At 38.5% G+C, this 12,369-nt stretch overlaps 1 protein-coding gene across 6 annotated transcripts in view; it reads right to left on the bottom strand.

Annotated features, from left to right (window-relative positions):
- MAST4 (microtubule associated serine/threonine kinase family member 4) overlaps nucleotides 1-12,369 on the bottom strand; it is a 291,175-nt gene that overhangs the window by 217,026 nt on the left and 61,780 nt on the right. For all 6 annotated transcript variants that reach the window (XM_074533260.1, XM_074533261.1, XM_074533264.1 and 3 more), the window contains exon 2: nucleotides 11,788-11,941. In XM_074533260.1, the coding sequence (XP_074389361.1) occupies nucleotides 11,788-11,941 (154 nt within the window). The remainder of the gene's footprint in view (nucleotides 1-11,787; nucleotides 11,942-12,369) is intronic.

Here is a 12,369-nt window from a genome sequence, read left to right as displayed (position 1 = left end):
ACAGACACAATTAGTCCAAAGCAAAGCTGTGCATATGATTACAGTGTACCACAGACTTACCAGAAGCTAGCATCAATGTGTTTTTGCTAGCTGCTGTGAAATATCAGTCTTCAAAATAGCCTCTTGCCATCTGGACGTCTTTAAGGCAAGGGCCAAAAAATACTTGTTTCAATTAATTATCTTGTTAAATCCACCAAAGGTATTTATTATGTAAGTGCAGAATATTTTTAAAAAAATACAGAAAGTTAGATACTTCTACCTCACTGATTTACTTTAAAATGTAACTGATCTTATCTAAAGAACCTATGCTCTGGATAAGTCAGACTTGCCAAGCACAGTTTCAAGTGAGTTACTCACTCCACACCTCTTTCTGGGGAGCCTAAGGAGGGTCAGCTACCTCAGAGCAACAGCAACAAGCCACAGGAGAAGAGAAAACTGTACTCTTCTGCAGAGTGCTCTCGATCATAAAAATGTTCTAGAAAGAAACAAAGATGGGTACTGCTCCCTCTTCTTACCCCTGGCATATTTTCAAACACAGAAAACCCCCCAAAGAGCTGGGTTCATTGACAGGTCTTGCTGTGAACAGAAGACTGAAGCCACCACCTGCCACCAGGTCACCAGAGAAACAATAGCAGTCCCTACACATCCAAAGCAGCCACTGTTACCAGATGATAAATTGCCTACCCCTGGTGAGCTAACACAATGCTTCTTCTCCAGAAACTACTGGCCTATGGAACTGCAGAATGTCTGCTGTGTAAGGAGGAGAACTGCGAGTTCAGCAGCCCCTGTGCCCTGCCAGCTCTCACAGCCGGACTGGAACAGCGGGATCCACAACCACCAGAGAGACGCTCAGGACAGAAGAACATGTGTGTAATCGAAAAGGAAAACACATTAATGATTTCAGGCAAATTATTATCATAATCTGGGACAATCAATTAATATGTATGTAAAATACAGTACAGGAACTTCCCTGTACTCACACTGCATGGCTTTGGGAAAAGCTACTCCCCTGTGCACCTGGACAAATAAAGAATGCTCAGTTCTTAATGCTACATTAATGCTACATAGCAATTTTTGATAACACCACTGCCACTCACAAACTGCCTGTACAGCAGGAAGTGAAGAGCAAAGCTGGCAGCAATGTACCACCACTTTTACCATCACAAGTAAGTGAAGCCTCACTCCAGGCTCAGACACCTGCCAGGTGAAAGGCAGAGCCTCCCACCTTCAGGGTTCAAGTTAGGGCACTTAGCTTTACTGCCTCATATTGAACTCCTGCAGACATCCCAGCTGGAGAAAATGATGGGGACATTGCAAATTTTAGGGTCTATTTTCACATCTGGGGGCAGGGAGGAGAGGTGGAATTAAAGCCCATCATTCCCATTAGCTGTTAACCAGAAAAGAGTGGGCGGATTTGAAGTCATCACGAGGAAACTTCACAGTATTTTGCATTCTTCTATTGTAGCTACATCAGCAAATTTTACTTAAATTTCAAATCACCAACAAGCAAAATACCCAATAAATTACCATTTTAATAATGTCTTATTTACTGCCCAGAACTTAAAGAGCACGTTTTGTATATTACTCAACTACACATGGTTGAAGTTAATGAACAATGCCACTTTCCCAGTCTGATGGAGGAGGTGAAATTTTTGTTTCAGCCAATTTGTCCCCTAAGCATAACATTACTCAGGTACGCCCATAATTACAACTGACTCAATCACAAATTCTTTTGTTACTGTAGAAGAAGCCTTTGCAAAAAATCCTATTACACTCACCATAGTTTTTTTACTTTTTGATGTATTACAAATCTCCTAAAATGCTCTGTATTTGTTTCACTTTCTAAAATTAGGTGAAGCAGTGGCACCCTCAGGCACATGGTAGGATTCTTTGGGTTGTCCTGAGCAGAGCCAGGACTAGGACTCATTCATCCTTCTGGGTCCATTCCAACTCAGGACATTGTATGGTTCTATGATTCTGGCTGACAATGCAGGAAAAATAAATGTGGCCTACCAAAGGCAAAAATTTGGGGTGAGATTATGAACTTTAAAAAAAAAACACAAAAAAACTGCAGTAGACCTACCTTAAAATTTCACCAATATTGGCAGAATTAGAACTGGAAAAGGACATATCAAGTTTTGGACCACAAACTAGCAGGATGAAGGTTTAGATCTGTTTAGATCTGTATCCAAATAAACATATATACATATATATATATATATATATATATATATATATACATATGCATATATATATATATATATATATATAAAAAGAAAATGAAGCCTCCATTAACTACAAAGGCATGCAGAATCAAGCCTGTTCATAAATCAATTATCAGGAATAAGTCATCACACCCCAGAAATAATGTTTCATGCTTGGAACAAAATTCTCTCACTGAAAGTCATTTAAAAGACAGTACAAAATTTTGCTGATCGGGAAATTACTCATAGTTCCCTTGCTAACAGATACTCAATGAAGCTATATTGACTATTTGCAATTTATTATTGAAGTACTGTGACAGCAATATAATATTTAAAATGCATTTGAGATCACAATCAAATCTCCTTAACTTCTAATTGCATTTGGAGGATAAGGACAGGTTTGGGGTTTTCAGTTTGGTTTGTCTGGTTGGGTTTTTTAAGTTTTCCATACCAAATACACCTAACTCAACAGCAGTGTTAGCCAACCAATGACAACACTAAGTACATGACAAAACACCCTACAGATTGAAGTTGTCATTCATGACACTACTTCCTTACCTCACAGCTCTACTGATATACAACTTAGCAAAATAATTAGTTGGTATTATTTATCAGTGAGCTCAGAGATGGAACACTCTACTGCTTCCTTTTCTTTATCTTAAATAGGTTCTTTTCTCATAATTCTAACATGCAGTTCCAAAATTTATAAACTGCCAGTCCATTCTATAACACAAACATAATATACAGGTATTACTGCATCCCTTTCATCCCTTTTTAGAGCTTACACCTACTCTAGAAAAATTTCACGGTGCAGTTCTGTAACTTTGATAATAATAAGAAAAACACACAGTTAAGGTTCACACTGCACACATGATACTACAAAAAACACGCTAAACTACATTCAAGTGATAATGTGACAGAGTTCCTTTCAACATATAGTATATTTTGCAAAAACAAGAATCCTGCATACCTAGAGGTCAGAGATAACTGATACTGGCAGACCTACAACAAAACTGTGCCTAGAACACAAAGAACCTCAAAAAGTCACTATTGCTCAATTCAAACATTATGTGAACAACTGCTTCCATCAGTGGCCAGTACTCTCGGCTCACAACTCTTCACCAGCTCAATGTCTGGGGTTTTGCTGACAGAATTTATGGTACGAAATAAACATCTTCCATTGCACTATGAAGAACATACCCAGCAACCCAAAACTGACATTAAAATAAATATGAAATGATGTGTTAACATGCTATTTTCTCTACAGTACCCACTGTGACCCCTTCTTTTGTATCATGTATATGTTGATATGCCCCATAATTAAATCCCTACACACTTACAGTAATTTTTCAAAAGCTAGAGTTCCCCAATAGAAAATCCCGCTCCTATTTTCACTGGAAAACATCTATAAATTTTTCTACTCAAGTGTCAACCTTCATTCTAAGGATTAAGTAGAGGAAGTGTTTTTTCCCTCTTCTCAAATATTTCTCTGTGCATTCAATTTCTGCTAAAGCAACCAACTTGGATAAAGCAAGTATGTGGTGAAATCATTTGCTTTACAACATCCACTAGAGAGAGACCACAGGGAAAAAAACAGGAAGACTTAAGTCTCTAGGAGTATAGATCATGTGTTCCTGATGTGCAATTATAGTTTATTTATAAATATGCTGCAGTCAGTTTTGCACTAATAAGCTCAGGTACTAGCAACAACAGGACTGCAGCCTCACAAACCTCAAATTTAGTTAATCAGGTGATTAAACACAAGCATATAGCTAAGTCCAGGCATGTGGACTGGACTTTCATCCATGCTTTTACAGTTTCAGTGCTAAGCATACTTGAACCAGCTAATTCAACAGCTCTTAGGGTACTTCTTAAGGAGCTACAACTCAAACTTCAGAAATTTAACATGAATGTTAATTTTCTCCACTTTTCATTTCTCCACTATGACAAATGACTCTTAACAATTTTCAAGCTGCTTTTATAAGTGTCCCAAAGAGGGTTAAATTCTCTTTCTCCCTCCTTCAAAACTGGCAGCTTGCAAACATATCTGCTAATTAGGCACTCTACTGCTACAGTTTGCTTTGATCTCAACAACAATCAACTTCTCATGTTCTGATGATACAAGCACGATTAAGCAGCAATTGAGGAGTTAAAGGCAAAATAATGAGACAGGAATACAATATCTTCTGTTCTCATCTCATTCTATTACATGTTGCAGACTCCAGACACGTCAAAGAATATTATCTTGCTAGGCACACAGGGAAGTAAAAATCAACTCTACTACGCAGGCTGATCGAAGCCTTAAATGATGAAGGTAACTGACAATGACAAACATAACCTAATGTCATCTCAAACACCAGCACACCAAGAACCATCTAAAAACGCCTATTTTATAGCAGAATATATTTACTTCATCTGGAGAAGATAGCTTTGTACTGAATGCACTGAAAAAACAAACAAAAAACCTTCCACATTGCATTTCCTCATCCATGTAATTATAGAATAGATTGCCTCTATCTAGTAATTCTAGAATAAGTTTAACACATGGCATCATGCTTTAAGGAAACCTTCGAGGACGGCCATTGAAAAGACTGGCAGATATGCTCTGGGTAGGCAGTGAATGAAGGAAGCGTGTTGTGCTTGTGTCAGGCACACGTGGCTGCTGCACCCTCCCACCTGTGCAGCCCAGAGCCCAGTCTGGGTGTCAGCCCCCGTGCAGGGCTGCTGCTCCCCCTCAGGCAGCTGCAGCTGGAAAGGCTTTCTAAACAGGGTACATCCAGTCCTGACACGACACAATGAAAGCCATTTTGAAATACTTCTGTTCTGATATGAGAAGGGAAGAAAATGCAGGAAGCAAAATTTCCTAGTGAAGGCACATCTGATGCCAGAGCTTGGGCACTGGCAGTCATTCTTACCCCACATCCTACAGCACCCCAGCTTCTGGGGCTGGGGACAGGCCAACAGAGGCCACGAAGCTGCATTCCCAGAGACAGCTTTGCAATCATAGGGTTCTTGCTGGAGTGCTGTAATCATGTATTGTATTCATATATTCCTGGTGTAAATATGTATAATTTCTTCCATAGCAGGAAGAAATTTTGATTGTGTACACAGTAAATACTTTCTCGTATCGACACCAAAAGGCCATCATTAATAGAAATAACCCATTTTTTAAATGTTGCCATTAAACTAATCATATCATGACTATGACAGGCAGTTACATATTATGGGACGGTCTCAGTTCCAAAGAGGTTTCAAGGTACAAGTCACATGATTGTACCAGTTCAGTTTTCCCCATTCACCAACTTGTACCAAATGGTTGACACTACTGGTACATAGTGTCAATTAGTCTAGTTGACACTAGAGACTTCATGAGCTAATCTCCATTTTCAACAGTATCAATGATAATTTATACAGCCCAATGTTGGTGAAAATTCTGCTACTGCCAATTGCTCCTCTGTATGAACGGGAAAAACCTCCTCTTCCAAGTCCTGCCAGCACACGCCAACCTATGCATAAGAGAACAGCTTGATTTTCATGGTCCATAAAGCTGTTGATCTTTCTGCTAATTAGTGTTAGCAGAGTGATGAATCTCTGAAGCAAAAAACAGACTGAGAATTCCCAAATTCACTTCAAATCAACCACAGATTAATTATACGGGAATAACAACAATTCCTGAGCATATTTGGATGACTGATGACTCAGAGGTGGAAAGCTGATCAAAACAAGAACCTTAAAGAGAAAATACATAAATCACAAGATTTATTTGGTTTTAGCTGTTCATAATCTGTAGACAATACTTGATCAGAAGAACATGAAGTAATTTTACTAATGTAGAGTGCTTTAGGATCCTTGGATTAAAGATTCTATAAAATGAAATTAGTATGTATTATGTTACCTATACTTGTGTAAGATCAATATACACCTAGAAGATAACAGCCCTACCACAGTTAGACACAATCAGCCCACCAGGAAGTCTTTTCCAAGTAGTTATTGATGAGATAGGAGTAGGTGAGATAAAAAGTTCAAACTACAGGTAGCTAAAATGTATTTTTTTCTCTATATGTAACAGTAGAGCTTATCAGTATGGTATAAAACAACTGAGTTAGCTGCAGTACTCTCCCAAATATGATCTCTTCCCAGAAACATGTTTTCATATCATTCAGAAGTAGAAAGGGAGATAGCAATCTCCAAATGCTGCACAGTCCCTGAGAACCCAGGACTGCACTGCCCATCTTGGGGCAAAGTGAGGAGCAGCAGCAGGGCATGAAAGTCAGGGCAATTTGTTTTGCTTGTCCAAGTGATTTGCTAGGTTAACCCTCTCCACAGTAAAAGCTCATTTAATTTCCCATCCTTTCACATCACCTTCTGCTCTGGATTCTTTTTAAGCATCTCTGAACACAGCAAACTAAAATCTGTTTAAGCCAAAAACCCTCTGACTATAGACAGCCCTTTGAAGTTTGTGGAGATCAAGATAACCAGCCGCCACAGAAAAGCAGCTTTTTAATTAAACATCTTTTCTCCTGATTCAATACAAGTTTTAAAGTCCCAGTCTGTGTACTATTAGAAATCCTTAAGAAGGCAACCTAAGGCTACAGCAAGAGGCATTTAAATACATGTGTATTAAAAAAATGTGTATTGTCCCCAGAACAAGAGAGCTGATCCCACCTACCATACTTTTGTCTCAATCACATCCTTTCCCCATCTAGCACACTGCCAATAACCCTGCACCCAGAGGGCACCAGTATCCCTCTGAGACAATCCTCTTTTCCCTCTATCTGACCTAGGGCTGTGAAGCAAGCAGCTGCAGCTCAGCTTTGTGACAGGGCTTATCCTGCAGTTCAGCAACTTGTGCAAGGATTGTGTTTAACACTTTCTGTGGCACAAGCAAAACTTAAAAAGATCCAGTTTATTTCCCAGACAAAGAGTGTGGCAAGCACTGTTATGGGCGTGTGTTCATGCAGGGAAGGGGGAATCTGGAGTAGGAGACAATTAAGGACACAGCAGAAGAGAAAAAGGCAAATATTGATTATATTGTAAAGTGACCATGTTATCCAAAACTTGATAACCTCTTGGAAATATGACCTTTCAAATTAAAAGATTAAATGGTCATAAATGACATTCAAGTTATTTTACTCTGAGTTTGTTTTATCTCATGAATGCTTATGTTCAATAACCACAGTTATGAAATACTATTTTTCATCTTGTCTTTCTATTAAACAAAACTGTTAGCACTTCACAACAGGAACTACTAAGGGAGATTTGCTAGACTAATAGCAGGCCATATACTATTTTCATTCCAAGCTTACTCTCTGTTCTTCCAGAAGTGTTCCTCCTTGGCAATGAAGATTAAGGAAAGCAATATTGTTGCAACAATTATATTGAAGAGGTTTTTCCAAAATATAGTAGAGTATGGTGTCTGCAGGAACCACTGTATATTTCTTATATTGGACAAACATTAATTAGTGGCTGCGTAGCAATTTTCAACAGAATGCAATAATAGATTTATTCTCAAAAACATTGATTTAATTTTTCTTTTACTTTGAAAAGTATACTTTGCTTGTCACTGAAAACATGTGGTTGCTGGATTACTTAAAACTGTGCAACTCAGGGAAACAATTTTGGCTCTAGTTTCCCCAAAGCTGTGTCAAAAATAATTTCAGTTTCTATCCTGCCTCTGCAGGTTTCCAGCCCTCTTCTCCCTGATCATCATGATCAGTACATTATGATGTACTGATGACCCAGTACATCATTCTCAATTTTTCTTGTATTCAAAGAGTTTTGGTTTTTTGTATATAAAGAGTTTTGTAATTTACTTCAGCCAATTCAGTATAGTAGCTTCCCAGTAAATGTAATCTTTCAGGTTTTGCAAGTCTCATTCAATATACTGCAACAATATAGATTTTATTTCTTCTTGTATGTCGCTCATAACATTATTCCCCCCTACAAAGCTCAATAAACTCATTTATTTGGGATCTATTCTCAGAGGTAAAATCCCTATATATTTACCTCTATTAGTACTCAGCCCTACAGGAATTGAACTATTTTGTTTTATATGAACAAATAAATTTTCTTTTGTTTGTTTTCATTGTTAACACTGCTTTTTCTCTATGACTCAATAGTACTGTTTTTAACAGCCAACAAATTTCTAACATCTGCAGTGAGCAACACACATCAGTGTAAGAACATCCTGCAAATTTGCTAGCCAGGAGTCTTGTGTCTTGCTTCACTTCCTCCCACCTACGGTATTTTAGGAGTTGCAAATTTTGTTAACAACAGAGGCAGAGACAGAACTGAAAACAATTTCAAAGATATTGTTCCAAATTATTTTCCAATGAACTGATACCCACTGTTAAGCTAGCACTTAAAGGTGTATTAAAAGTAAAAAAAGAGAAGAAAGAATAAAGGAATACAGTAACCAGCAATAGTGATGTTAAATATCAAGCTCAAACTTTCTCAAATTACAGGCTTCCAAATATTTTTCCCCCTTTATCGACCAGGAATATTTTTTCAAAAACATTAAGACTTAAATAGAAATTTGGGAAGGGACGCATGAACATAGAAGTAATCCCTTACCAAGCACATGTCAGCCCACAGCTCTTTTAAACCATTTTAAAAGAAGGATTTATTGTGCATGACTTTTATTTTTTTTAATGATACTATGATTCTTGTAGTGGCAAACCACTCTTAAGCATTAAAGAAATCTTAAAAAAAACCCAAAACTTCAATATGTTTAAAAAGGGATGTAAATACATGATGAAAGCAACACTGTACTAATTTCAGATTACTGAACATTTGAAACAACTCTAGGAATTAGTTCTCTCTCTGCAGTCGTTTCTTTAAAACAGTTTTTAAAAATCCCTAAAGAATATAAAGAACTTTCTGTCATCAGAATAAGTTTGATTAATTTAATCAGTATCATGAAAGCTGTTAAGATATTAAAATTATTTTAAGATACCAAAGCCCTAGGGTATTCAGGTTCATTTAAAGTGCATTGGTAATAAAGCAGTTTAACATCATTGCACACTATATTCCCAAATCCTGACATAAAACCCTGCACAACAGATTGCATGCAGACAAAAAGCATATCCATTTCCTTTTATAAAGGCCTCAAGCAATAATTCAAGCACAGAGATAAAGATTAGAGACTATGGCAGCCAAGCACAATTGCTATGTTTGTTTTTGATTAGGCTGTCTTCTTCCTCCTTATCTGCACGGCTTATATGGCAAAGATCAGTTTTTAAAGACCACCACTCCACTTTAAAGTTAGACAAAAACAAAATCAAAGAACCACACGAGCTCCTGCTAAAAAAATAACTACGCTGGCAGTTTCTAGTCTCACTAAAGCCAAAGTTTGGTTTACACTCCAAGCTTTCAAAGCTGTAACACTCCAGAGCTGCCAGAGAGTTTACTGAAATGGCTACCAAAATTGACACTTGTCTGCTGCAGGTCACTGGAATCCCATATGGATCACAAATACTTTTACTCTGTTTCTGAAAGCTTCATAACACTCAAGATAAAAATGAAGTTGCAAGGGAAATGACAGATCTTACACTAGTGACATTAAAAATCAGAGCAACAATTATGTGATGATATGACACAAGAAATTCCTGTAGTAGCACATGTTTTTTCTTCACGTAAACTGTGAGGCAGCTTAATTTTTTTAATTCTTTAGGTTCCTTAAGACAAAATTATTTGTCATTTACCAGAAGCCATGTAGGTGATTTCAAAGAGGTGAATACAAAGAGAGGTATCGCTACAACTTCTTGGAGCTTCTTCTAGGGAAAGGGGTAGGAGAGAAGTGAGAAAAGCAAGTACTCCAGTAGTACTTTTCTGTCCCTATCATATTTTCTGAAAAAATCCCATTTCCCAGGATTTCTGTCCTGGGAAGCTGAGAAGCCTCAGAGAAGAAGGAAAACAATAATTATCTGATTTGTTTCTCCTGTGTTTTGCTGCTTTGGAATGTGTTTGGACACTGTTTATCCAACAGGTGGTTGTTTCATTGGTTTCATGTGAATTGTTTTGACTTAATCACCAATTAAGTCAATCCGGTCAATCTGTGCCAGGACTCTGGAAGGAGTCACGAGTTTTCAGTGGTATCTTTCTAGCCCTCTGTCTGTGTCCTTTCTGTATTCTTTAGTATAGTTTAGTATAGTGCTCTTAATATAATACAGTATCTTAAAATAATAAATTAGCCTTCTAAGAACATCGAGTCAGATTCATCATTCCTCTCTTTGTCTGGGAACCCCACAAATACAAGACTTTTCAAACACGTACTGCAGAAGAGTCAGCTCTATCCACTGAGGAACCATTTTTCATCCCCAAGTGATAACAACTCTGAACAATTCACAGAATTTAGAGACAGAAATGCTGTTTACTATCTCAAGTAAACGCCATTTCAACTTCTTCAAGCCCAAATTTGATGTACTTGATTCTAATATCAATCAACATCACTTGAACAGATAAAACAACTTCCTCATGAGGGGAAGAGAAGAGGCAGGCACTGACCTCTCATCTCTGGTGAGCAGCAACAGGACCTGAGGGAATGGCCTGAAGCCAAAATAGGGGAGGTTTATGTTGGGTATCAGGAAAAGGTTTTTCATCCAGGAGACATCAGGCACTGGAACAGGCTCCTCAGAGAAGTGATCACAGCACCAATCTTGACACAGTTCAACATGTGTTTGGACGATGCTCTCAGGCACATGGTGTGACTCCTGGAGATGGTGCTGTGCCGGGCCAGGAGTTGGACTTTATGATCCTTGTGGGTCCTATCCAACTCAGCATGTTCTGTTATTCTGTGAAATTTCTATCTTCCAGTAAATTTACTGAAATCTATTGTCCCTCTCACTAAGTACAACAAATTCCTCTAACTATTACCCATTATGCACTTTAGAAACACATTTGATTCAAATTCCATTAATTTAATTTTTTTAAAATACATGAAGTCCCTATTTGTTTCTATTTAATTTGCTCCACAATCAAAACAAATCACTCTTCAGTGACCATCACTGCCACAGAGGTACCAGTCACCACCACAATACCAGCACCTTGGATCTAGAAGATGCTACCAGGGCAGGGAGGGCCTAAGCCCTGCTCACCATCCTGCTACCTCTTCATGGCTCCACAGAGGAGAAGCTGCTGTCCACAGCTCGTGGCTAGCTGGTAATGCTGTTCCTCCCCTATGAGTATTCCAGCACATAAATTATACCAAGTTGCATTTTCTTTAATGAAATCAAGTCTAAAGGCACCATCCATGCACTTCAGCTCCCAGAGGAAACAAGATGTAGGTGATCCCATGGGTGGATGCATGAGACTCAGCGAGATAAATGCCACAGACATGCAAATCTCAAGATAGGAGTGATTTTCAGGCTATGCTCGGCCACCTGTCAACAGCCCCTAGAGGCAGAACCTCAAACATGACTCATCTCACTAACAGTCAGCGAAGCCACGTGGAAGAGACTTATGGAAACTCCAGGTGGAGCTCACACCCCACCAAAGAGCTCAGCCACAAGGCAAACACCAAGCGCCAAGGTGCCATCAGCTCCTTGAGCTAACCCAGGTGACACTACACATACCCCAAACTCACCAGTCAGAGCTCCTCCAAGGCTTCCTCTCCTGAGCTGTCTCCCATCTTCACTCAATTGCCTCTTAAATTTAGGAGACTTTCCAAGGCCAGAAGACACTTCGGGACTGCTGGATTTTCGGAAAGGCATAGGTGGAGGTGACAATATGTGATCAAGCTGCAAAGAAACAGAAAAAAAATACATACCTATACTGTTTAAATATTTATCATCATTGAAAGAAAAATGTAAGTTACCTTCAACTAAAGATTATGACACCATTTAGGGAAAAAAGATCCCAAAGATCTTAAGGTAACTAATTTGCTAACAGAAAAGAACTATTTTTCAGGTGCCAGATTTGTGTATGGCTATGTAAGAAAGCCATCCTCCTTTTGAACAGTTAACTCCACCTCCAACCACGCTCACACAAAGAGCATTGTGCACAGAGGACCCTTCTCAAGACAAAAGAGATCATACTTCAACTTACTCAACCTTCCATAAATCAGCATTTCTGCAGTTGTGAACCACCTGATCTGGAAACCTACTCCAGACACCGACTGGTTCTTCAAACGTTTTTCTTTGATAGGTTTTCCCCACTTCCATGTCAG

This window comes from Zonotrichia albicollis, chromosome Z (assembly GCF_047830755.1).
Source record: "Zonotrichia albicollis isolate bZonAlb1 chromosome Z, bZonAlb1.hap1, whole genome shotgun sequence".
NCBI classification, from domain to species: Eukaryota; Metazoa; Chordata; class Aves; order Passeriformes; family Passerellidae; genus Zonotrichia; species Zonotrichia albicollis.
Note: the sequence above shows the minus strand (reverse complement) of the source record. Positions and strands in the feature narration are given on the sequence as shown.